The sequence below is a fragment of the Mauremys reevesii genome, linkage group 7 (genome assembly GCF_016161935.1).
Source record: "Mauremys reevesii isolate NIE-2019 linkage group 7, ASM1616193v1, whole genome shotgun sequence".
Lineage (NCBI taxonomy): Eukaryota > Metazoa > Chordata > Testudines > Geoemydidae > Mauremys > Mauremys reevesii.
Genome location: NC_052629.1, coordinates 108,959,102 through 108,985,758, shown reverse-complemented (window position 1 = coordinate 108,985,758; position 26,657 = coordinate 108,959,102). Strand labels below are relative to the sequence as shown.

Below are 26,657 nucleotides of genomic sequence, written 5' to 3'. Positions count from 1 at the left end.
GCAGGGGACTGGACTCAATGACCTTTCATAGGCCCCATCCAGTTCCATGAGATAGGTATATCTCCATATTAAAGAGGTACTATGAGCTGGAGTCACTTAGATACCACTGAGCCTCTTTAGGCTCAAGACCTTAACAGAAGGGTGCTACTGTCACCGGAGGGAGACATCAGAGGCTCATGCTGACCAGAGAAAGGAGCTCTGCTGTATGAGTTATACACTCCAGTTTTGTTTTGAGTTTATTGCATGGAAGGAATGTGCAGCTCAAGCCTTTTGCCAAGTTGGTGTCAATTTGGGTTAAATCTGAATCCCCTGCAATAATACCCCAAATCAGAGAAAATAATTTGTATCCAAACCTAACCTTGCAAGGTTAGGTTTGGATACAAATTAGTCTTTCCATACTTGTCCTGCTACAAGGGCTATAATCACTTGGCTAAATGTTTGACCCTTGTTTGGACTGTGGTAGAATTGCTTATAAAGACAAGGTGGTGAGGTCATATCATTTATTGGCCCAGCTTCTGTTGGTGAGAGAGACAAGCTTTCGAGTTTACATAGAGCTTTTCTTCAGAACTGGGACAAAAAGATATGACCTCACCCACCTTGTCCTATAATATCCTGGGATCAACACAGCTACAACAACACTGCACATTATAATTGCTTGTGTCAGTTAGCTTGCGCTAGTAACTGTACCCAGTTACACAACAACACAGACGACAATGGCTTTGGAGTGCTATCATAGTTACTAATCTGGTGGCTTTTAGTGTTGGCATTTACTTTTCCTACTCCCCGCCCCCTTTCTCTGTCTACCCCTGACAAAGATCTTGAGTCTGAAAAGGATGACGTTTAACTACACACATGAGTTGGTTTCAAAGACAAATCACTTGTTGTGCTGCTCTAGGGCCTGGTGTCACTTACCAAAAAGTGCTGTCACTGAAGGGAATGGAGTTAGTCTTGCAGTACACCTTGGCCAATGACAACAATGCAGGCAATGACAACAATAACTATATGATTTGCACCTCAGCAGGAGGTAGCCAGCAGCCTCATTGGCTGCTTGGAGGTAACATCTAATATAAAATATGAAGGCGAGGGAGAAAGGTCTGATTATAATCAGTCTGTGAAGTGCTTGAAGAGAGTGTTGCTATTCCACCACTCATTTAGAACAGCCCGGGCGGGGTGGGGGGAGGTTCATCACCCTCAAGTGAGAAAGCTCAGCTCCAGTGTTTATTTTATTAAGTGTCTGTCCCAGACCCAGAGGAGTGCATGTTCCCTGCTGCGAGGAGCTCCCACTTTAAACAGATGGCCAACAGAAACCTTCTGGGTCTCCCAGTGTAAGGGTCTGTCCTAAATCCTAATTTTTTAAACAGACCACCCTAGTGAGGAGCCTCCTGAGATCTTTCTGTAATTGACCCTGCTTGTGCTGACAGTGTGGTTTGAGCCCAAGTCCTACGGAGCTGAAAGCATGAGATGTTATCAGTTGAGCTAGAGAAGTAGCTCCAGCAGTTCAAAGCAGACTCGTGGCTGTTGTGTGGCTCAGTCACGATGAGGGAGACAAAGACCCAGATTCCCCTTGTGTACGTTACACATGGACATGTGCTAACATCACTACCTATCCCTCTCTGAACCAATCTCTTCCCCCACTTTCTTGTGAAGGTCCTTATCAATGGATAAGGAACACACATCTGTTGCTCCTGACCCTGAGAGCTATTGCAGAGTACTAGTGTATTTGCAAAATGACAGATCACAGTCCTTCATTTCAAACTCTGTAAGAGAGCTACCTGAAGCTGCTTACATTTCCATCATTTAGAATATGCATTTCACACATAGGAATTTAAAGGATACAGTTAGCAAGCTAAATATCTCAATGTAAAGCTATGGAGAACAAAACCAAAAGCTTGGAATTCAAATCTGTCATATAATATGCTCGCAATGTTTAGTTTTCATTATCACGATTTATTCGTCTCCATAAACATAGAGCGAATGGCGAGGGGTGCACGAGAGAAGTGTTCTGCTGGTTAATTTAAGCACTGTATGACCCACGTAAATCATTACTGCACCGATAAAGAGACACCCATCACCCTCTGTGATAATGCTGGGAGTGAAGATCTTTAGATCTGCTGTCCAGTGAAAGTTGGAAAGGAAGGAGTTGCTCAGTTTATTAAAGAGAATAAATAATTCCAGCTGCGCTGTGCTGTGCTGCCCGATGGTGTGTTTCTTAGCAGAACTTCTGACCTATCTGTGAATCACATGACTGAACAGCAGCACTTTGCTGGGTAGTCCTCTGTATACACTTTATTCTCATTTCCAAAGACACAGAAGGAATAGACTTTTCCTCTCCATTCATACTCCACCTTGGTGAGTGGAATCAGCTCAATGGTTTGTTTCTGGAATAGACAAAGGAAATATATGATTGTATCTGATAATAATCCTAAGGGCAGAGTTTAGGAGTCAGATCCTGCTGCCCTGGCTTATGTTGAGGTGCACCTTACTCACAAATAGCCCCTTTCACTTCCCAGGTAAAATGCTACTCAGCATGAGCAAGTGGATCACAACCGGGCTCTTATTTGGTTTAAGGAGCCTGATTCAAAGCTCACAGACGATTTCAGGAACCGGTGCTGGTCCAAGGATCAGTGGTTGAGAAACACTGGTGTAGTCTATCTGTGCCTAGTGTTTCACTCCTCTCAGAATTCCTATGGTGAATTCTTGGAATGGTTTCAGTTCCTTTCCCAAGTATCCTTTGACTGCAACATATTCACACCTTTCTTGCACACCAGGATATTTAGAAGTAGTGGATTTCATTGTACAGGTTTATACCACTTAAATTATTCCATCCCCAAGTTGCTGTAAAACAAGCTTCTTTGAACTTACTGTCTCCCATCTGACTCTCCTTTTATTAAAAAAAAAAATCTTGGGGACTGACTATATCATTTACATTGATTTTACATGATGGATCTTCATTCGATTTTGATAGATTTACTCCCAGTGAAAGTCAGATCAGAATCGTGCAACAGAGATCTGGTAAACACGTGACAAGATGCAACCTCCCGGGCAGATGGTAGATTAGTAGCAACTTGCGTTCGCATAGGTGCTGCAGGGAGGTGCAGTAAAACAGCTCCAGGAACAGGAAGGGAAAGCCTGGCTGGCTGAAGGTTGGTCTCTGAATGTGGGGCTGTAGATTTAAGTTAAGAGTCCTCGAACTGGGAGAAAATTTTGCATGTTGATGTTTTTGGAGTGTTTTTTGTTTTCTGAGATTACAGTGTACAGTTCTCCTTGAGTAAAGGGAACTGACTGGCTGACCTTGTGTGATTTTGCTGTGTTGTTTCACCAGTTTACAACTGTAAATTACATATTCTGGAGATTAGCAGTAGAAGGATAATATTCTCCCCCCAGTTGCCTCCTATTTATTGGGGCAATGAGTTCACATCTGTTTGGTGCATCTTACCTACCTGTCTCAATATACGACTATTGGAGGCAAACTGCATTTGGTGTTGTGCAATGCATGATTCTGAACCCCTATCAATGGCTGGCTCAGGGAAATTCACTATAGGATACACCTGTGAAAATAAAGACAGAGTTATGAAGGGCATATTTATACACCCTCCAAAATGCAGTTAAAGATAATTAGTAAAGAACTGTAGTCCCTTGGGTATGTTTTAATTTTATCCCATTGTACAGACTGCATGTACAGTGCCGACGCCCTCCTAAGCATCAGTTTGACTGGCAGCTGGTAAAATGTCAGTGCTTCAAGGGATAAATCAGTTTTAATCTAATTTTAAATATAGATCCTGGACTATCCCGCAGCACCTCACATCCCCGGCAAAAAGCAGACCTACAGTTGGCTAAATCAGCACAGCATAGTGAGAGTCTCAGATGGCACAATAACCACTCTGGAGAACTCCTTTCCCTGTCTTGTGCTGTGACAAAAAATGGGCCCGAGATGCAAAGTCCCTCTATGGATGCAAACTTTCCCCAAATTCCTAGTAGTTCAGATCCAGGGTTCTGGTTCAGGCCTGTCTCTCTTATTGCTCATCCACAAGTATTGATAGCTATCACCAGTGTTTAACTGGACTGTAGCATGTTGCCCATGTTGTAACATGATGCTATAGCAATGGCTGCTACTGTGTTGTTCTGTCATTGGAAAATTGCCGTCACATTTTTTTACTAACATGCAGGGAAACCCTTCTATAGAAATGATACATTTATCATAAAATGTATGGCTATTAATTTTACTTCTTTGTCCCTTTAAAATTACTTGGTACTTAGAGAGCTAGTTCATAAACATGGCAGCGTGCTCTGCAGTTTCAGTGGATTCCAGATACAAGAATTTTAACACAATAGCGTCATTATTTACCACTTGATTTTCATCGCTAAATATTTCCTTCCCAGTGACTTCCTGCAGGTGATAAATAGGAAACCCAAAATTCTTGTCAACAACATATTCAGCCACGCTGTTCTTCCTGTTGGGAAAATGGGGGGAGCACGTTGGTTTCTATTTCTCTTCCTTAAAAGTTAGGATTGCTATGATTAGCTGTATACAACAAAACCCCATAGTGTTCAACATGTTTTACAAGCCCTGGGACAAAATCATGCCTTGGGAAGCACACAGGATTATGGCGGAAAAGCCACAGCTGGGAGGGGAACCATCAGGGGTAACTTTTGTGCCCTGCTCTTATGTCCCACAAAATCTGTCAAGTTCAAGCCTTTGTAGCTAGAGGACATTCTGGGCTGGGCTTTGGTTCTGTGCCTCACATGTTTTAGCTCATATGTCTCAGATCCTACCACCCCCTGCAGGTTACTGCTTTCCTTGGCCTGAATAAACTATGTGAGAAGAGATTCCCAGGGCCACAGCCAGTCCCAGGTCTACCTTAATTCTGCCTTTGCATTGATTAATGTGTGCCACAGTGCAAACTCCAAGCAATGAGGGCTTCCATTTGGCCTAAGATATACAGAGATGGTTTCTTCCATGACTGGAATTCAACCACTGGTGGGGTATGAGAGGCACCCTTCAAGCAAGGCACAGCAACATTAAACAGATCAGAATTTAAAGGGAAGATGATGGGTCTGACTCTCATTTACACTAAAGATCCTTTACACCTTAGGGGCAGTGGCAAGTGTGTGTACATTACATGTACACTCACTTTAAGGCCCCTTCATCTTGCTAGAGCAAGGTAAAGGGATCATAGTGTAAACCAGAATCAGGTCCACTACAAGAAAATGTTAGTGAGGTGAAATGTAGTTTACTCAGAATTCTGTCTGGGCATTGAGCTAAGGTGTTCTGGCTAACCACACTGAGAGAGTTTTAATAGGCACTAATGCTCGGGACCTTAGTTTTCTATTTGATCCAAAAGTTCTAGCAATCTACTTGAACACTCCAGGTCTCTGAATATTTGTGTGCCAGATGCATTCAGCATGGACTGTGATAATGTCATTTCTCATACTGCTTAACTAAAATTAGATAATCAAACTTCTGAAACTTACAAAATTATACTTCCTAGAGGTGAAAGCCACTCTTTCAATGCCACTCTTTCTTTCAGATCTACAATATCAATTTCTAATGATTTTGTTAACACTTCTGTTAAATGACGTGACTATCACCAGGAGCACTGATCTCATGATTGAGCCATATACTTTAAAATGTTGGGCCATATAGCTGGCAGGTGTAAATCAGCCTGGTTCCATTGAAGTCAGTACTCCTAACCATGGCCCAGCATTTCACAGGAATGACCTCAGCGGATCTACCCTCATTTACACCAGTTGAGGATCTGTCTCAGTAACATCAGCATGCTTGAGAATGGCCAACAACTGTATATACCCTCCTGTCTAACAAACCCGTGTTCATTTGATTTCAACTTACCAAGTGATTGTAAGTTCAGAATGATATAGCAAGAGGCCTTTTCCAGAGCAACGGATGCATTTCTGCCAACCGCCACCATGACAGTCTGAGCAACTATGGAAGAAATACAACATTTATGCACTCGCTTTACACATACAAGCCTCCTTTATAGCACTCTCAGGGTACGTCTACACCACCCGCTGGATTGGCGGGTAGTGATCGATCTATCGGGGATTGATTTAATCACGTCTAGTGTAGACGCGATAAAATCAATCCCTGATCACTCTGCCGTCGACTCCGGAACTCCACCGTGGCAAGAGGTGGAAGCAGAGTCGACGGGAGAGCAGCAGCAGTTGACTTGCCGCTGTCCTCATGGCCAGGTAAATCGGCAGAAGATACACCAGCTTCAGCTCTGAAGTTGCGTATCTTAGGTCGACACCCTTCCCCCCCTCCCCCCCCCATGTAGACCTAGCCTCATTTTCATCCAGAAAAGTGGATCGGTTCAGTGGGCTGTCTGATTTCAATGGGTTCATTAATCGGACATCACCAGTTTGCATGTGTGTGTTCTAATGTGACACCAAGGAGTAGCAAAAACAGTCACCTGACTTGACTTTTTAAATTGTAAGGTTTTCAGCCCAGGGATCTTCTCTTACTATGTGTTACTACAGTGTGAGTGAAGCACAATGGGTCTCCAGATCTCGGTTGGGTCCCTTGTGTGCTAAAATGATATAATAAATGAATAACAACCTGCAGAAAGTGGGTACAGAATACCATTTTACACCCACTTTGTATTCATTTCCCACTAATTTAAATGGTGCAAGGTAGTGAAGGACAAGGCCCACTGCCTCTCTGTGTCTTAGTCTCTCCAGCATAAAATGGGATTAACAACACCTACCGCACTTTACAGGAGGCTTAGTGAATGTTTGCAAATTGCTTTGCAAGCTTTGAATGTAAGGTGCAAATGTTTGTTATTATAAATGGAAAGATTCCCATTGACTCTAGTGAGCATTGAATTGGATCTGTAGTTTGATTAAGTTCTTATTCAGCTGGCCCCATTTCACCCATCCCCATTTTCAAAGAGCGTGAAGGAAATGATATCCTAATAAAGAGCTATCTGGTCAATGAAAGCTGTGAAAGAAATACAAATTGCATCTGGTATTTTAGCATTTTCTTACCGTCTCTTTCCTGAACCTGAGCAAAATAAACAACTCTGATTGGATGAGTCTTGCCAGCCAGTCCCATTACAAGCTGTACATCTTCTCTACATTTAAAAAGGTGAAAAGAAAAGAAAAAGATTTTTTCTCTGACAAGAATTTGATCTTCTGACTTTTCATTTTGTCAGGCCCACATTCTCAACAACAAAAGTACATACAAGTACCTGGGGCTCAGAACGGGGTAACCTAAGTGGATCTATTTCATCCCATGCACCATGCGGCAAGGGCACCTACGTTGAAATTCATCCCTGTGCAAAGAACCCACACAAGATCCGTGCACCATGCTAGTCCCACTCAAATCCTAGTTTTGAAGGTTTAAATGGAATGAAAGTAATGCATAGGCCTCATGCTGGATTTCTATACAGGGATGAATTTATCCCCTAATACAGAGTATTCCAGTAAGGATTCCATATCCAGCAGAGTATTTAATTGCAGACAACTTAATGCTGCTGCTTATGTAAGTGACATCACTCCATTAATATTACTGTTAAAATGAGGTAGGCACATCCTTGGATCCATTCTATAGTCTGTACAAGCTGATATATTAGCAAGAAACTTTTCATAACATGTTTTCCGTGTCTGAAGATGGCAGTAGAATCTGTTCAGTTTCAAATTTTGCAATGCTTACCTGAACATGATTGAGTAGCACCTGCAGATTCCAGAATTAGAACTACAAATTAAAGGCAAGAGATTCCAGCAATACCCGTTCTTCCATCCTTGTTAACCATAAAGGTTTGTTAGTCTCTAAGGTGCCACAAGAACTCCTCGTTTTTTGGGTTTTTTTAGTACTCTTGCAGTTATCTAGACTCGCTGATACTCATAAAAGTAGCCCTTACCACCTGCAGGACCTGTTTTTCTCCTTAATTTGCATCCTCTGGAGATTCAAGTCCTTTGTCTACAGATACTGCATGAGTAGAAGCACTGCCATATTACTCACATTGACTGACCTATGAGAGTGAGCAGTTATGGAGTCACCATTCTTAAGCAGTCCTTTAGCCTTTTTGATGAAACTGCCAGGCAGGATGAGAGTTGGTGCTAGATCAGATGTGAACACCCTCGTATCACAATTAATTCTGATTACTAATGAACTAAGCCAGAACAAACTGATGAAAAGCTCAGCATCCTATTACCTGTTCTCTGAGTCATCCAACTAGCTCCTCCGATAAAAACCCCGCATGTCTCTGACAGTGACAATGGTTTAGCTGTTGGAGAAGGGTAATTCCCTGCCAACAACTGCTGTGACAGCTATATACCACAGAACGGAAGTTCGATTCAATTTTTTTTACCAATCTCATCCTAAATTTGTATAGGAGAGCCTGGGAAAACTTTTCAGGGGACTTGTGCTAAACAATTAATAATGACATCTATAGTAGCTACAGATGGGCAGCCCTTCTTCTTGTGGTTGGTTAAATACTGAGATGATATTTACAAAGGAAGCACCTCAGTTGAGGATCTCTTTAACTGCTACCATATCTCAGCATCATTAGTGATCTGGATGATGGGATAGATTGCATCCTCAGCAAGTTCACAGATGACACTAAGCTGCAGGGAGAGGTAGATACATTGGAGAGTAGAGATAGAGTCCAGAGTGATCTAGACCAGTATTTCCCAAACCTGGGATGCCGCTTGTTTAGGGAAAGCCCCTGGTGGGCCGGGCCAGTTTGTTTACCTGCCACATCCGCAGGTTCAGCTGAAGAGTGAGGGGGGATTTGATAGCAGCCTTCAACTACCTGAAGGGGGGTTCCAAAGAGAATGGAACTAGGCTGTTCTCAGTGGTGGCAGATGACAGAACAAGGAGCAATGGTCTCAAGTTGCACTGCGGGAGATCTAGGTTGGATATTAGGAAAATCTGTTTCACCAGGAGGGTAGTGAAGCACTGGAATGGGTTGCCTAGGATGATTTAGTTGGGGTTGGTCCTGTTTTGAGCAGGAGGTTGGACTAGATGACCTCCTGAGGTCTCTTCCAACCCTAATCTTCTGTGATTCTACGATTCTATCATAGTAGTGTACAGACATAAGGACGCCTTCTAATGTCATCTTATTCTCTACTCTAGTCATTCATCATCTGTGATATCTGCATTTCTCTTTCCGCCTTTCATTATATCTGGGCAGACAAAACACAGTGAAACTAGTATAAGAAGCCACTCTTAGCAGTTAACCTTCTGTCTTGAAACCTTCCCAAATATTCTGGGTACAAATCTGCTCCAACTTGATTAGGATGTCATTTCTGTTAAGCCTCCCAATTTCTGTCATTCCCTTCTCTGTTCATTTAAAACAGGTTTGATTAAATCACTCCTTTATTAAGGGAAGGCCCTAGATTCAAAAAGAGGTCAGACTCATTTGTCAATATAAATTGGGATCAAGTTTTTCTCAAATAACAAAGGGTCACGGTCAACTCCCACTGATAGAAAGATTCCCAGTGACATCAATGATCTTTGGATCAAGCCCATAACCTTCCATTCTTTAGCTGTCACACAACCATTTACATCTCCTTCCTGACTTTGTCATTTCTCTTTGAGAGATTTGTCAAAGACTGGGAACAGCTGCCCCGTTTTTGAAAGCTGAAGACATATGTTCCCTCAGTATTTATTAAAGACCTAACTTTATCTGTTCCATCTATTTGGAAGAAAGAATGTGAATTGAATGTCCAACAGACACATAGGTGGGACCAGTTCCTACTAGTGACTATTGTTCTCAGATGACTTGATGTAATTTGCTTGTCAAGAGCTCAGAAAGAGAAAAGTTTGGGCCAAGTGGTTTTTATATACTCTTCCAAGTATTTTTGAAGGGAAATTTAAGTGTTTTCTTCCTTCCCTGTAAAATTGTACTGCTAGGAAATGGTGACACGTGAATGAGAACTTGCCATAGTTGCATTATAACATACCTTTCCAGATCCACTACACAAGTGGCACTGATTCTTACCATGTCCTTGGCAATTAGGACAATCCTGAAAGCAAAGCAAAAAAGGTACAAGTAACAGATCTGTGGGTTGAAAGAGAAATACATCAGCTTGGGGCTGCTGGCATTAGAGCCCATGGGCAATTACTTTTAACCCCAAGGAGTCACCATTCTCACCTAAACCTCATCCTCTCTCTCTATTACACCTGTAGGTCAGGGGAGCCTTGCTTGGAACCCATTGGCAAAGAAACCTAAAATTACTAGTGCAGACAGGGTTTCCACTGAGAAATTAAATGATCACATCACGGGGAGCAGAAAGTATAATAAGACTGTCAACCCTACATTGAAATACATGCTCAAAGATCTTCTGTTCCCTTCCTAGTGGAAACATCAGGAAGCAGGATATATATTTTCTTACCTAGGTTACTGAGCTCTTACACAAAACCAGTTGGGTTGGCTTTTCTGTCTGGTTTCGTTTGTTTTACTCCAAAAATAGTCTTGCTTTGTTTTGTTGGGTGGATACAAATCCTTTTTCATGGCAGCCTGCCCATTTGAAATGCACACTTCAGACTATCTGGAGCAGTAAAATCAACTCCTTGCCAAAAACAAGGGCTAATCCTTTATCTCATTATTTAAAGCAACAAAAACAATGCTACCTGCCAGAAACCTGAGTTATCTTTTCTTATCCTAAATCAGGAGGGGAAGAAGCAATAAATATAATTATACCCCAGAAGAGCCATTGCAATTAGTAAAAATAGGTATATGTGCTAGATATTTAACCACAAATATAAAACTGAAGTATGATCGCACAGTGATTTTAAAATCAATATGTAATCAAGCCTTCTGCATTTAGGATAACATGATGCCTTGGGACCAGGATCTTGCTCCACTGAAGCCAATGGGAGTTTTGCCATTGATTTCAATGAGAGTAGGATCAAGCTCTTGAAGAAGATCAGACTTTGAGTTACATGCTGCTGGATTTAGGATTAGAACTATTTTCTATTAGTGTAGGTACTAAGGCACTGAAGTGTGACTTAAAAAACCTGGGCTCAGTCCTGGCTCTGACACAGACTTCCTGTGGGATCTTAGGCAAATTGCTTAACCGTTTTTTGTGCCTTGGTTGCCCCTCTGTACAATGGGATAATAATATTTTCCTTCTCCCACCTTCTGTCCATCTTGTCTAGTTAGATTGTCAGCTCTTTGGGGACAGGACAGTCGCTTAGCACTATAGGGACCTGATTTCAAATGGGGCACTCCTGTCACCCAATGAATGATCCTTTAGAAGTCGGAATGTTTGGGGAGGGTTTACCTGTACTGAATATGTGTGCGGCACTGGAATGTGCATTTCACAGTCCGTAAACAGAGGAGGTGCATCCACTACTATTGCCCACGGGGCAGGTGCTGGCACAACATCAGAAGAGTCCACAAATCCACCTAGAGCAAAGGACTAAAGATCAGTCAGAAAAGACAGTGGTGCATTAGGGAGGATAGGAGGTTAGCATGGAATGGACAAAAACATCAGCAGGCACCTCCTTTCACCCGTGTGTTTCAGTGCTAGTGGAAGGTGCCAGGTTGATGGCAGTGGAGGAAACTGAGGGAAGCTGCTTATCCACAAACCAAATATAATTTAGACAGTGGCAGTTCAGATCTTATCCATTATAGCCCCACCTTCCTAGGGGTGAGAGGTGCCAATTAGTACTGACTGGTGTCATGGTTCCTCTGATGCCAGCCTCTGTTTACTGGGTGGAGACCCACCTACTCATTCAAGAAAGACTACTGAATCCATCAGCTGGGAAGGACTTTAGGTCTCTGCTAATCTGTGCTACATTCAAGTCCAAAACACACCAGAGTCACTGCACCCCAGAGGGAACCACAGGAGGAGTTGCGCCTTAGGAGGCATAAACCCTCCATGAGGTCTCCAGTGCTCAGAAGGAACATGAAAGCTGTGCCCTCTTTAAACACGTTGCCACCTCTTCCCTTCTCCTCCAGTAGCTTGTTCTCTAACACTGGAGCGGTGCCTGGCTTCATCCCATTTGGAATCATTTTCCTACAATTGTCGCTTGCCCTTTCGCAGGGGGATGGAGGAAAGCTCCTTGGACTTACCCCTCCCAAGCCAACCCTTTACAGAGGCCAATCGGTTTTAATTAGATGAGAAAATGTCCCCAAGAAAGCTTATATTTGTAACCATATGAGGTTGTATAACCTCAGTGTATTCAATTCCCTTCTCTTTCCCTTTGTACGCCCATACCCCAGTCTCTAGACAATCTTCCCCTCTCCCCCCTCCTCCTTTTCTCTCTGAAGGCTGGAAGATGTTACAATCCATTTTACTCTGAGGTCAAAGTAAACCGGCCTCACTGTGCTTGAGCTAGTGTGAAAGTTAATTGTATATCAGGAACTATGACTCCAGTGAGCAACTTCTGGTATGTTAACAAACCTGCATCTGTCAGTGGAAATTGAAGCAAAGGAACATGCTGTTTCCTGAACTGGACTTTTTTTTTTTATTATTATAAAAGACAATTACAGTACATGGTGGGAAAAGTTCTAAATGAATCTATTGCCCCAGCTTAAATTTAGCTTGTGTGAATAACCCTGAGGCCTGATCCACAGCCCACTGAATGTAAATACTCAATGTAAATACTCCCATTCATTTTCTGCGCTTTGGATCAGGCCCAGAGCAAACCAGCTTAGAAGGATGAAAAATATTGGTGGGCACATACAATGGACTGCCAGGAAGTTAGCTTTCACTTAGCTGGCCCCCATGATAACATTCACCTTCCACTTCCAAGTTGCCTCACTTTTGCCTCCCCCTTCACCTTCCACTCTCCTCCATCTCTCTTCTTCCACTCTTGTCTTCTCCTACCTCTCTTTCTTCCCCACTTCTTCTCCCTCTTTCTCCTCTCAATACTTTTCCTTTCCTCTCTTCCTACCCTTCACCTGGTACGTTTATCTGATCTTCCTTCCCCATCATCTCCCTCTTCGCATCTCTCTCCCCAAAACACTACATAAACAGAAATATCTTCCAATGGTTTTTCATTTAGGGAGAACCGGATGGAGGTGGGGATTGGACTAAAATGCCGGAATGGGATGCCAAACATATCATCACTGAGTTACTACAGGAGCACTAGTCTAAGCAGACTCACCTTGTTTCACTATCCAAAAGCCAAAGAGAAAACAAATGTCACAAAAGGTGATAGGCAAAGAAAAATAAATTATAATTTTTAAACCTTTTGGTCTCCACCAATTTGGGCTGGATTTAAACTTACCACCTAAACGGGTGAAAGGCTTAGTTATCAATCCGGTTCTCCATGCCTCTGAAATCAGGCCCTAGGAGACCTCAAGTTGGATTCCAAAATTGAGGCGTTCAGAATCGGTAGCCATTTTTGAAAATATTGCCCCTTATGATTCTGCTAGTCTGTGTGCAGTTAAGGAGCATGTGGTCACTCGTTAAATCCATAAGTCTACTGAGATAGTCATTCCCTGCCACAGTACATTCTACAGTGTTCACTCTCTGCTAAGTAAGAGCGCTGATTTGCTTACCATTATAAGGCTCGCTGATCGGGAATGTTTCTCTGGTTTCAGTGAAGGTTTGCAGACGATACTGATAAGACCAAACAAAAGTCAACTTTAATGTAAAGCTGCTTCTTATTCTCTGCTAGGAGGTGAAGCAATTCTGGGCTTAATCCTGCTCCCTTTAAAAACAATGATACAACCTCTATTGACTTCAAAGAGAGTAGAATTGGTTCCTGCGTTTGGGTAATCAGAGCTGTTCTGATTTCAAAAGCAAGAGCTAGACAGAGCAATAAAATAGTTAAATTAATATATGATCGCACTGTGGAGTAATAGCCTGGAGAATGCTGTGTCTGGCTGAGGCATAAGCAGTCTTGATATCACAGAGACATGCTAGCATGAAGCTGGGTGGGAGCGATCTGTGCTAAAAGTCATTGGTGAAACTTGGTGAAGACGCACACTGGGGCGGGGGGGGGGGGTGTCACTGCACTAGCATAAGTCACTTCAGTATTTGTTTTCTTTGCTGCTGCCTAACCACAATACTGATATCTTCCAGTCCAGTCATGTCTTCCAGTCCACAGTGAAGAATCTATGAGATCAAGAACTTTTCAGACCAATTTTACATTTAGGGAAAAATTCTCTTCTCTGGGATGTACTTTACACACACACACACACACACACACACACACACACACAGAGTCTCTCTAGTATAATCAGACACACACAGAGTCTCCCTAATATAACCAGAGAAAGCACCACATTTTGGAGCAAAGAAAAATGTAACGGGCCTATCTTAGCTGAAAAAGGCCAATTTTAGTGTGTGTGTGTGTGTGTGTGTGTGTGTGTGTGTGTGTGTGTGTGTGTGTGTGTGTCTGGAGGGGGGGTTATGAAATGGGAGCACTTTCAAATTGGTAACATGACAAATGCTGATTTTTTGAGGTTTTAGATTTCGTTGCAAATATCTTGCCCACTTTCCTGTGTCCGAGCCCTTGTCTACAATGGGGGGGAGGGGAATCGATCTAAGTTACACAACTTCAGCTATGTGAATAATATAGCTGAAGTCAACCTACTTAGATCGATTTACCGTGGTGTCTTCACCGCGGTGAGTCGACTGCTGCCGCTCCCCTGTCGACTCCGCCTGCGCCTCTTGCGGCTGGAGTACAGGAGTCAACGGGAGAGTGCTTGGGGATCGATTTATCGCATCTAGACTAGACGTGATAAATCGATCCCCGTTGGATCAATCACTGCCCATCGATCCAGCGGGTAGTGTAGACATACCCTGAAACTGTAGATCGTTGCAGTTGGTATAGGAATAAGCCTATCAACTAAGCCTGCCATGCAATGCTAAATTTGGTCAGCTGTTTTCAGTACTATATGTACTTACTCTGAAAGTGTTGAGCGGAGTCAGGTTCTGGACCACCATACGTTTTGCAGGGGCAATCCGATAGCAGCACTTATTGGCTATGTACTGTACTAAGGCTTCTCTGGCTACATGATCAGAAATAGCTAGAATGCTGGAAAAGGAAAGAAAAAATGTTTTGGTAAAAACTGGACAATCCACTTCACTTCCTGAGATTGAGGAAGAAACTTCTTTATACAGTGAGGAAAAAATGTAAAACCATCAGCTACCATTTTCTTAAGTGGCTAGCAATATGGCATGCTTCATGTTTAGGTGCCTTGCTAAAGACACATTTGAAAAGGGTCTGATTTCTGAGGGTGCTGAGCCCTTCTGAAAAATCAAGTTGCTTTAAAATATCTTGTTGAGCCCTCAAAATTTGGGGTACTCTAACTCACAAGTTACTTATGAAAATCATGGCCCTCACCCTAGATTACAGTTGTTTGTAAAGTCTGGACTAATTTGACAGTAGGCTGACGTTTCTGATGGCAAATAACGGTCAGGAAAGGTCCAGATCAAATCCCTGAATCCAAAAACTCCTGAACATTGGGGCCATAAAAAGATTCAGATCTGATCAGACTCAGAGCCAAATTCCCAGATGTTCAGAATCAGTGTTTGAATTCAACAGAGCGTAGAGATCAGTTCGAGCTGTTACTCTAATGCAAGGTTTGGATCCAGGATTCTGGTTCAGTATCACCTCTCTTCTCTATGCTCTTTCTCTGGGCTAGATGGACTTTTGGTCTGACCCAGTATGGCCGTTCTTATGTGCTGTTTTCTTTTCCAGGGTAAGGTGAAAATGCATTGTTCTGTTTTAGAAGATGTTTCTCTTCATAATGCTGCTGTTTTAAAGCAGTGTGCACAAGGCTGTAGGAAGACAGGCAAAGGACAATTCTATTAGCTGCTAGTCAAAGGTACTTAATGGGCTAAGCTCCCATTGACTTCAGTGGGATTAGAATCAGGTCCAAACTCAGATAACAGCAATCAGCATCCAAGCAATATGATAGATAGTATCCAGCATTAACTTATCTAGGTAAATACATCAAGAAAACATGGAAATTCAGGCTATGAATTTTTACACTGTGATTCCACCATGTTCCACGGACAATAATGTAAATGTGAGTTCAAAAAGGGTTTGCACTTCCACACTGGAAACAGCACCTAAAAGGCATCTTACCTCCACTCTGTCTGAGGTGGAATGGAATCACTGTGCTCTCCTTTGGGCAGCTGATCAGCTGGGGGAGGTAAACCTTTGATTCCTACAGTGAAATAACAGCAAGAAAAGTTACATTTAGTAACTTGCATTGGCACAGTTCAATTTTCTGCTAGTTTGGAAAGATGCAGATGATGAGTTCAGAACTCTGCATCTTATAATATGACTTGCTGGCTTTACTGATACCTCATCCTCCTGTGTCTTTTATTAGTCTCATTTACCTGTAGTATTGTATCATAACCTAGATTTTTGGCTGTCTTTTTATTGTGTATCTCTTCAAGGCTAGCACAATAAAGACCTGTTCCTTGATTACTTTAACACTGTCTGCAATAGGTGGTTATTTAAAAGTGACAGACATTGCCCTGGACAAACAACCCTCATGTACTGTGGGAGATTGTACCAACCGTAGTCTCCTGAATCTTCCCCTTCATCTTCAGTCGCCCTGTCCATCAGCTCCAAGGGGGGCGTAGAGGGTTGTTCATGGGGCAAAGAAAAAGGAGCAGGGGCATCTGCAACACGAGTTTAAAAGAAGTGAATTCTGGTAGGGATCTAAAAGTACATACAGGAGACTGATAGTGCTTTGCAAGGAAACAGCCATTAACAATACAATAAAAACATCAAGAGGAGAGGACATATGAAGTCATTAATACCCGTTTGAAGTAATGATGGGAAACCTTCAGCAGAAGGTTCGAAGAAATGTGCTGGATTGGAAGTGATGTCTTCACAACAATGGTGTGATGTTTGCAGGTCAGTATACTGCAAGTTCCCAATCAGTTTGTCCTATCTCTATGGTACTTGTAGGTCACCAAGAACCATGTGTTTCTGCAAAATGATTAGTCCATATCTGAATTAGTTACCATTCCAGAATTGAATGTTTGGCTTCACCAGTCCTTCTAGGGTGCATTAACCATAGATCCCATGGACTGGGATACCCATGTGAACTGCCTAAGAAATGCCACAGAAGTAGATGGCCGTGGTATTGTGATGATGCAGAAGATGTGGGTTAAGACGCAGTCTCAAAATTTCTGACTTTTAGGTTAATGGAGGTCAGCCATATTGCAAAAATAACAGGATTGATCTTTGAATTACAAGATGTCCCCTTCCTGGACCATATAAAAACATATTATTCAAGCATTCCCTTCTTGTCAGTCTATGAAGTGTTAGATGGTGGCCACAGGTAAGAATGTGCAGGTGGGAATCTCAAAGCAGTGAATGGGATCAAGCAAAATGAGGCAAAAGGCAGCACTGGAGCTGTCTATCTATCTAATCTAGCTCTCTAGTAGCCAAGGGAGGAAGGCAAAAATCTTTCATAGGAATCCACTCTGGCAGATCTGCCCAGCCAAAAGTGCTTAACAACCCAGAGAGTTTACAAAGTCAATTGCTAAACTAACCTATTTCAGTAGCAAACAAACCTGCTCACTGTATTCAGAGTAAATTGACTGAAAGAGCAAAGTCCAAAGAGAATAAAAAACAATCACTGTTAATTTGTCTCAGAAACATCTCTGCCATGTTTCTGAGTACAAGAAGCAGACGTCAAGTTTGTTCTTCGAGCTCAGGAAGGTGTGGCAATGGGCCACACAGAATGCCACAGGACTCTTCCTTCTCTAATGGGACCTTTCGGGTTACTGCAGGTCAGAAATGTGGCAATATTGTTCTCATCAATATGCAGGCAGTGTGCTATATATTTATACAGTCTGTACAGTATCTGCAACACATGCCTGGCATATTATTGGTTTTTTTACCCTTTACTATTGGTCAGCTTTATGCTATATAGTTAGCCACAATGCTGGGGAAGGAAAGGCCATTTTGTCTTTAAGCAACATGACTGTGAACATCCAGATTTTATTCTTTGCAACAGGTTTGTTTTCCATGTGCCCTTGGGAAAACCCCTTAACTCCTCCATGCCTCAGTCTCCTCATCTGTAAAATGGACAGAATTCTATTTACCTGCCCACATCTACATTAGTGTAAGATCATCGCAAAATCACCACACCATTTAGCACAGTTTAACAGCCTCTGCTCAAGATAGCTTCAGGACTGGACTAGTAGGAATGCTGCAAGCTATGGACATAGGTGCACTGGCAGAGCTGTGTGAGAGAAAGTTCCACAGCATCTGCCTTGTAACGTGCCTGCCTCCGTCTGGCGCTATTAGTCACTCACTTTCAGAAGCATTAAATTTACTCACAAACTTTAAGTTAACTAAGGGCCCTGTTTGCACTGGTTACAGCCCCATGAAAACGTCCTGACGTCAGTGGAGTTGTGCAGTGTGTAATTCTTGGCCCAGAATAAGTAACTAAAATAAGAGACTGGAATGCATGAATTTTTGCTTGTCTCACTTACCTGGTGTGCTGCAGATGTGACAGTGGTCTCTATCTTGCATCCTTTGCTGTACAGTGACTCCAAATGAGTCAAGTCGACCGTGCTAGATAATATACCTAGGTCTGTTGTTGTTAGTATAACTGGATCTGTTGTTGCTGTTGTAAAACGTATTTTCACGTCGTCAAAGAATGGGTAAATATTTGAATGTGACTCCACCTTCTTTGAAAGTGCAGCTCAGGCATGGTAAAGGACAGGGGACTTTTTAGAGGGGAACAAGCATAACCATGTGGAATTTCACAATGTGAGCTGCAATCGTGATGATCAGCATGCCTGACTGCAAAGGAAAAGCACTGACCGTCATGTGCTTTATGCGTCTCTCAGAAGAGAGCCTCAAACCTTCCTTCAGGTACACAGCATTTATCATTCAGGGGAGACCCTAAGTATTTGCAACATATTAGTATCTTCATGTACTACGAACTGTTAGGTGCTTGGGTTATTCTTTTCTGACATCCCAGCATGATGTCATTAAGAATACTTCCAAAAACACACACACAAAATCAAAACCTGGTCTATTTTAATAGTTACCGTTATTGCATAGGTTTTTTGAAGCCCAGTGTTGTTCTTACTGAAGTCAACAAGGTGGGACAATGGTCTTTTCTTTTGTTTTCCTCATTTTTTAGACAGGACAACAAACAAAACTAAGGATTGTGGGTTGTTTAGCTCCTGGTCAATCTTGCTTGAAAACAGCCTGCTCAGTAGTTTAGATCTAATCTCAGGTAAACAGCTGCTAATTTACAAATACCATTGTCCATACCTTGTGCAACAGAGGAAGAAAGGAGACATTCATTTCCATAATTCAGACGGCTTTCATTTCTGTTTGGAAGAACGCAAAGAATATAATGAAACAAACCCTCTGCTAGGAGAAGTGGATGCACAGCAAGGTCACGATTCATTATGACGTAGGATTAGTGGTATTTATTACCCGCTCGCCCCTGGAGGCAGCCCCAACAGGACGAAGGTTGAGACACATTGGCAGCGCAATTTAGGAGAAACTCATCCTGCTATTGCCTGTACTGTGCTGTGCTTGTTGGGTGTGTTACTTTGAGTTGTGAGAATGTGGCAAAAAAAAAAAAGCCCTGTGAATAGTCCATCACATTTTTAAACCAATATGAATGTGTTTGCACCCCTTTTGCAAATACCTCCGGGAATTAGATTAGTGGTTGGCTGGAAGGCCCATGGAAACCGAGTTGGGTTTTTACTTAATATAAAAGTAAACAGAAGCCAGCTTCACCTCCTTAAAACGTTTCTTAACTGTGATTACCATAGCAAGTGCTTGCATAATATTGATTTTTTTTTCTCCTGCTAGCAATCTCACTACAAAACTGTCATTAATCATTCATTGGAAGCCAGTTCTGTTTTCAAGCCCTTAATCACTGGATTTTCCATACTAACTTAACTGGTTGCACAATACCCTGTACCATGAGTGGATGGATGGAACAGCACTCTCCAGCTGAGGCCTCTCCTATTCCTGGCATTCCCCCAAAGCTGTGGGGCAATGGGATAGAATGGCACAGAACTGGCTATCCACCAACCGCACAAGCCACAGATTCCCCCATTCCAGGGTAATCACCAGTTGCCTGATAAAGCAGTTTTACGGTCTCCTTGCCTTGGCAAAGTGGTACAGAGACTGTACTGTGGCCAAAGGTCTAGCCTAGTGTGAATTAAAAACCCAATCGTCAAGCAGGTGGTCACCTGAGCAGGTCTTTAACCTGCTTTTTATCCCCTGTATAATTGTTCTGCTTTGTCCGGATACAAAGAGAGAGATTTCCAGCCTATTTGTGGGCTTTAAACCCCAGCACTCCTGTATGCTTTGCTGGCAGTTGTGCAGGTCTATGTGAGCTGAGAATATGCTTTCTAAATTAAAATACTTCTCTCTGATATTTTAGTTGGTGTCCTGCTTCTTACCTGGGCTGAATCATTTTATAGCGGCTGCGAGCAACTATTTTAAGCCTCTGCTTTGCACGGTTTTATTGGGGAAGTTTTCTAAAACAGAGACTGAGGGATAGGAGTGTCGTATGTGAAGGCCACATCAGAACAAACTCATAGCATTTGATGGATGAAAAATGAGCGATGGGGATCTGGATAGCAAAGGTGGTTTTGAATGATATATGGGGCCTTTCACTAGTAATTCAAATGCAGTCTAGGCCACAAGTGACAGACATCAGTTGACTGTTGAAGATCCGTAATTGGTAAAGATTATTTTGGTATCTTGGTTCAGATCCAAGAGGTCAGGTGCCCACATCATATAAATAAAGCATCACAGTCAGTGTGCCTAGCAGAGAAGGCAAGGACTGAGTGACAATGAAGAATGAACAACTCTCATACATCTAGAGGTGGTCTCTCCAGGCCGGGCCTTAGGGGCACAGTGTGGATGTTTGCAGTGCCAGAGATCAAACTGTAACTGGTCAAAAGATAAATAAATGACTTTAGTGTCATCAGGCTGGAACTTTTTGAAAGAACTACAAATGTGGCAGAGGCATAATGTCCGGAGGTGGATCCTGAATTTCCCAGTATTTAAGTGTTTCATATCCGAAGTTTTGGTTTGGCTCTACTTCAGCCAAAAACCTTCAAACTATATTGAGCTACAGTTCAAAAGGCACAATATATAGAGAAGGGCAGGGTACACTAAAGCAACCTGTACAATACACTAAGCTGTTTAGACGTCTTGTTTTAATGCATAGTGCCCCTTTCTTCCTTTTCTAGACCACTCTGCCACTGATGAGTGGATATTTTTAAATCTTGATTCCAAGGGTGTAGAAACCTAAGATTTTCCATTTATTGTTTGTATTTAACAATGTAGGTATAATATGATGTATTAAACATATAGCTGAATCTGTGTTGTAAATTTTAAAGTAACTTTGCCAGATGCTTGAAGCAGAACTTACAGAGACTTTGTAAACCAAAGTCTATAATGTTGTCATAAGTACCTTACCCTTGATAATTCTTCTTTATTTCTTAAGCATTTCTCTAACAATCTCCATAAAAACATCAACAAGAAGACCCAAGGAAATAACATACCATAAAAAATAGCATAAAAAAACTACTGATTTGAAAAAGGTCAAACCAGTGAACATGTCTGAGGTTTTTTATAGACATTGGATAATTTGCTCTTGGTACCTGTTTAGAATCATGCCGATGTCTGATTCTAAAAAGGAAATCCAAATAAGGTTAAAAATAAAAGGGGAAAGATTCCAAAATGGGCTGTAAAGGTAATACCATTGCTATGACTAACGGTCCTGGCAGGCCAAATTTTTATCTCCTTTACACCCGTGTGATCTCTGAGTCACTGCCCAGAAGTCAACGGAGTTAGAGATAACCGTGTGTTGTTATAAATGAATGATGTATGAATCTTAGAATGTTTATCTGAATCTCTGAAAATGCTGTGCAGGAATTTTCCTAGCATTTCTGGTACTTCCTGCTCCCAGCTGGACTAGAAACATTGCAAAAATAGCCTCTCATCACATCCCCCAGGCAGAAACATGTAATACAGAGGGGTGCGGAGCTTAAAATAAGGGGGAAAAGAAGTTAACTGAAACCGTATTCTAGTTAGCTTGAAGAGAGCTAAGAGAGACAATTTAACCTGTTCTGAAAACAGACTCCCCCACAACGTACATCACTGTCAAGGGAAACACTTGCAATGTTAGCCCAGATTAGCAACTGGTGTAAATTAGCATAGGTTTCAATGGAGATACTTATTTGCACCAAGTGAGGATCTGGCCCATTGTGCTTCAAAGGATAAATGTATGCCTCCTGTTATTATTAATAATGGAAGGTGCACATTTAAGTTAACATCCCAAGCACAGCACTGTTCAACAGATGGAAGGGGAACAAGGATAGCCCTACTTTAAGAAGGGTTAAAATGTACCACATTGTCCAGTTCCAAGTTGCAAAAATAATTGAGAGTCTTCACATCATGCTTAAGCATCCTTTTGAAGGAAAAATACTGTGTTGTTCTATAATAAATACTCTAAACATGGTAATAGCATTGTTACATGCAGTTTTTAGGTGTGTAACTGTACTGCAATCCTCAACTGCGAATTTCATTGTTTTGGTGTGTTTCATATAGGACTACATCTTCAAACCAGGGCATATTGCTACAACAATAAAATGTGGGATTTTAAAGATTTATCGACGGCAACCACATCTGAAAATATGGCCATTCACCTTCATTGACTATGCTGTTTTTCCCCATGTCTTGGGAAAGTGTCCATCATGCCTCACTTGGGAAGGATTTTATTTATCCTGAGCAGCAAAAACTAGGAGTTTTTGATGGAAACAAACTGTAACTGACTCATATACATATCATGGGATGAAGACATCTTTACACAACATTAAAAAAAGCAACACTGAGAATCCTAACTCGCATTCACTAGAACTTTCCAGAGTTGGATGAGAAACTCCCTTTGACTTAGCAACAGCATAAACTGAAAATGTTTCATTTTATAAACATTTCTGTTAACATTTAAAAACCAACTGAGACATTTCTACAAATTCTCCTCAACGTTTTACTTTTATTTGGATTAAAAAAACAAAAGAGTTTCATAGCTCTCTTAATCAGCAGCCTCCCTCTCTCTGCATTACTGTATTAAAATTGCATGCAGCGACTGTACGATTCCATGATTTTTCCAACATAGCAGAATGTTTGTACCTCTCCTTCACAAAAATACATTCTTATTTCTTAAGCTCACCCGATCTGCAGCTCTTGCTCCATTGTTGTTTGCTCCATTGTTGTCGAAAGACACTGACTGCTGTTTGCTCAAGAAATGACACTTCCTGTGCTGTTGGTTAGCTCCCAAAAGGCCTCACAGTTGGAGGAAGTTGCAGTGTCTGTACTAAAGCTGCAAGTACGGGATCACACAAATTCCTGTAGGGTTTCAACATGCCATCCCCCTAGTTTTAATCAGCAAGAGCCAGCTAGTTAAAAAGTTGCTCTCTAAGGGCTTGATCCTGTGCCCATGTAAAGAGTCCCACTCCCACTGACTTCAAGAGGCAGGATAAGGGCCTAGCTCTCTTGGTCACTGACTGCTTCAGCCCACTGGGCTTGTCTAGACTAGAATAAAAACATGTATTTCTAAAACTGTAGTCCAGACAAGCCCGCTCTTCCTTTTTCCTATCTGGGCCCCTGAATTTGTTACCTTGGAAACTCCTAGCTCTGGTCTGAATGGGCTATATTGGAGGGTCTGGACATTAACCCTGCTTTAGCGCAGCTGCTCTGCAACAGAAAAGAACCTCTACGGATTTATGTGGGGACGGCTTCTCTGCAAACCCCATCCACACGAAAAGGCTTAATCCACATCCCTTAACGACCATCTGGATGCTATTACAGTGTGGTGTCCCTGGGGCCAGTCCTTCTACATATGAAGTGTTTCATATTGCATACTTCTCGTGACACTTCCCTGGGGTATCCTAGGTTGCAAGGCACCTCGCTATTACCTGCCCTTAACCTCTGACAACACAAGCGCCACCTGCCAGGCCTCTGCAGACCTTGCTCTCTCTGTACAGGTTAGTGATAGGGACTCTCTAACCCGAGTCCTCCACGCATCCCTTTGCAGTGCCCTGTCCCTGTTCCACTGAACGTTCACAGAACTCTGTGATGCGCTGCTCCCACAGCTTGGAAGAGTCAGCTTGGGATCACCACTCTGCATAACACGCACCACACAGATATGGATATAGTGAAAACAAGAATAAAGCTTATTATCAAAGGACAGAGATTCCAATAATAGGAAGTAAGAATATTGGAAACAAATGGTTACATATCAAACAAAATCAAAATACACTTTCTAGAGCCTAAACTTAAATCACCAAACAAGCGTGTCTCTCTCACCAACAGAAGTTGGTCCAATAAAAGATATTAACTCACCCACCTTGCCTCTGTAATATCCTGGAACCGACACAGATACAACTACACTGCAGAAGATATTTCCCTGTCTCATACAAGATAGCTTAAAAAGTCCTTTTTCCCAGTATTTTCAGCCAGGTTGGCTGAGATCCTGCTTTCATAAAATCAAGCCCCCTGGCAGCTTGTCCTCACAGACTGGAGGATGCCTGGGGGTTCATCTTACCCACATAGACCAGGCCAGACCTTTGATGTTCATCTGAAAATAGGATTCCAGCCTCCCTCTATTGTTTACCTCTTCCTGTTCATCTCCTTCTGAAGCGTCCACAAGCTCTTCATTAGCATTTGTCTCCCTTGCTAATAGACTTCTATTGTGAGATTCACAGTGGTCCACCTCCCACTTTGTCTGGAGAAGTTTGTTGCATGACATGCTAACTTTGTGTGACCTGCCTTTAACCTCAAGGCCTAGAGAACATAATTTTCAGCATATACACATAACTCCTCACGTTTTCCATACGTACATTTCATAATAACTATGAGGCCCAATGTGACACAGGCTTTTAGCAGAGACTTTATCTTTCTCTATCCCTGTACCCATACGTACCCCTAAGCCATCTGCCAGTTGGCATCCTTGGGTCACACATATATTTTGAGTCATTACATGCTTTTTATTAACACTTTCGGCATAACAGTTCAGACTAGTAAGCAGCGTATTGCATACACCACCTGATGGAAGATTTCAAGATTGAGTCCCAGATTCTGATCTCATTGATACAGGCAAATTCCAGGATAAGTCTCTTAGGCTTGATTCTTCTCTCACTATAACTGGTACACAAGTGCAATTCCAGTGAATTTCAGTGGAGTTAGACCAGAATCTGGCTGTGCACGCCCCGCCCATAGGAACCTCCACCAAAAACTCAAACTGCAACTCTCTGGGCTTGAGAAAGTTTGGCTAACTTTTGTTTTTCATTTTCTTAGGCTTCTGTACATTATAGTTCTCAAAGTGGCAAAATGGCAATATGGCCGCTATTTCTACTTTACATCTACCTCCATCAGAAACAACAAGTTCTGGTGGCAAAATTTTGTCTTGGGAAATCCAGCCCAAATAGGGAGAACAAAGATTTATGAATAGCTAAATCAGATAAGGTGGAGATTTGTCATCTGAGCAGCACAGACCATGGCGACAGTCTCTCACTCTCATGCACATTCAGAGTAATTCCACTGAAGTCACACACTGAAGACCCAAAATGTTACATTAAAGTCAATGTACATCGTGTTACACTTGTTTAAAATGGGTGTGAATGAGAACAGAATAAGGTCCAATCGGCTTGTCAGAAAAAAAGGAATCATTTTATTGTTTGCATTGATACAATCACACACTAGATGGCACTAGAGAACTAATAAATGGTACGACATTGAAACTAGCAGATAAGAAATTACTATTGGAAGTGAGCATTATACTATTATTTATTCATAAATGTGTTATTACAATAAACTAAACACATTTTCCTCCCTTGCAGACATACCTTGAAAACTGGCAACTGGTGTTGCTCTTTGATCTTTCCGTATAATTGCAGTGCCATGCAATATTTATGGGAAAAGTAAATCTGACTTGAGGAAATATCCTTCCAGTTTTAAAAAGACAGGATATATAGTCTAGGAACATAATGTAGTAAAATCTTATTCTGTATCTCTTTTTTAAATGTTGTATTGCTTATCTGTATATGTACCTAAACTATATTCCTCCTATGCTCTTCCCTGAAAAGATTTGGGGTAAAATTTTCAAAAGCTCATAAGGCCCATTTTCAAAACAGACTTAGGACCCCGAGACCCATTGACTTTCAGTGGGACTTAGGTTCTTTAATTGCTTAAGTCTGTTTTGGGGATTTAGGTTAAGTAAAGCTATGAAAGGGATGGATGCTCCATTTCATAGAGGATTTCAAGATCTCAAATTTGGCTTCATTTCAAATTGGAATGCAAACCAAATATTTTTAAATTCTTTGCAAAGGAAGATTTTGAAGAATTTCCATGTCAGGTGGGTCAAAATGTTTTAGTTTTGACTTTTTAAAAAAACAACAACTTTATAATACAAAATAAAAACAATTCAAAACAAAATGTGATTTCAAAGTAAAACAAAAAATATCAAAATTTTTCCCCAGTTTTCTTCCACAATTAAATTCCAGCAAAATTGACCTGATTTAGCAGAGCATTTTTATTTTGACAGCACTATATAATGTGATGGACTATGGTTTTCTTGAAGTTTCACCAGACAGCTCTACTTCTAAATCACTGAGGCACTTTTGAAAAAATAACATTTGATTGGCTGAAAAGGTCCTGGTTAAAGATTTTAAAAACAAAGACTATCCAAAAATACTACAAGGAGAACCATTCA

General features: G+C 41.7%; 1 protein-coding gene across 3 annotated transcripts; it reads right to left on the bottom strand.

The window, feature by feature from the left end:
• Nucleotides 1-1,478: 1,478 nt before the first annotated feature.
• LOC120369546 (protein SSUH2 homolog) lies at nt 1,479-23,664 on the bottom strand. 3 transcript variants are annotated; one of them, XM_039483016.1, is made up of 14 exons: nt 23,622-23,664; nt 23,118-23,293; nt 19,184-19,242; nt 16,456-16,560; nt 16,016-16,097; nt 14,830-14,959; nt 13,476-13,536; nt 11,248-11,372; nt 9,925-9,987; nt 7,003-7,088; nt 5,849-5,941; nt 4,346-4,451; nt 3,441-3,548; nt 1,479-2,378 (listed from the first exon to the last, which is right to left on the bottom strand). In XM_039483016.1, the coding sequence occupies exons 2-14, from the start codon at nt 23,153-23,155 to the stop codon at nt 2,238-2,240; spliced, it is 1,197 nt and encodes a 398-aa protein (XP_039338950.1). In that variant the 5' UTR covers nt 23,156-23,293; nt 23,622-23,664; the 3' UTR covers nt 1,479-2,237. The 3 variants fall into 3 exon arrangements, with proteins under 3 accessions (XP_039338950.1, XP_039338949.1, XP_039338951.1); XM_039483015.1 differs by lacking the exon at nt 23,622-23,664 and having other exon boundaries at nt 23,118-23,387; XM_039483017.1 differs by lacking the exons at nt 19,184-19,242; nt 23,622-23,664 and having other exon boundaries at nt 1,481-2,378; nt 23,118-23,387.
• Between the last annotated feature and the right edge of the window lie 2,993 nt (nt 23,665-26,657).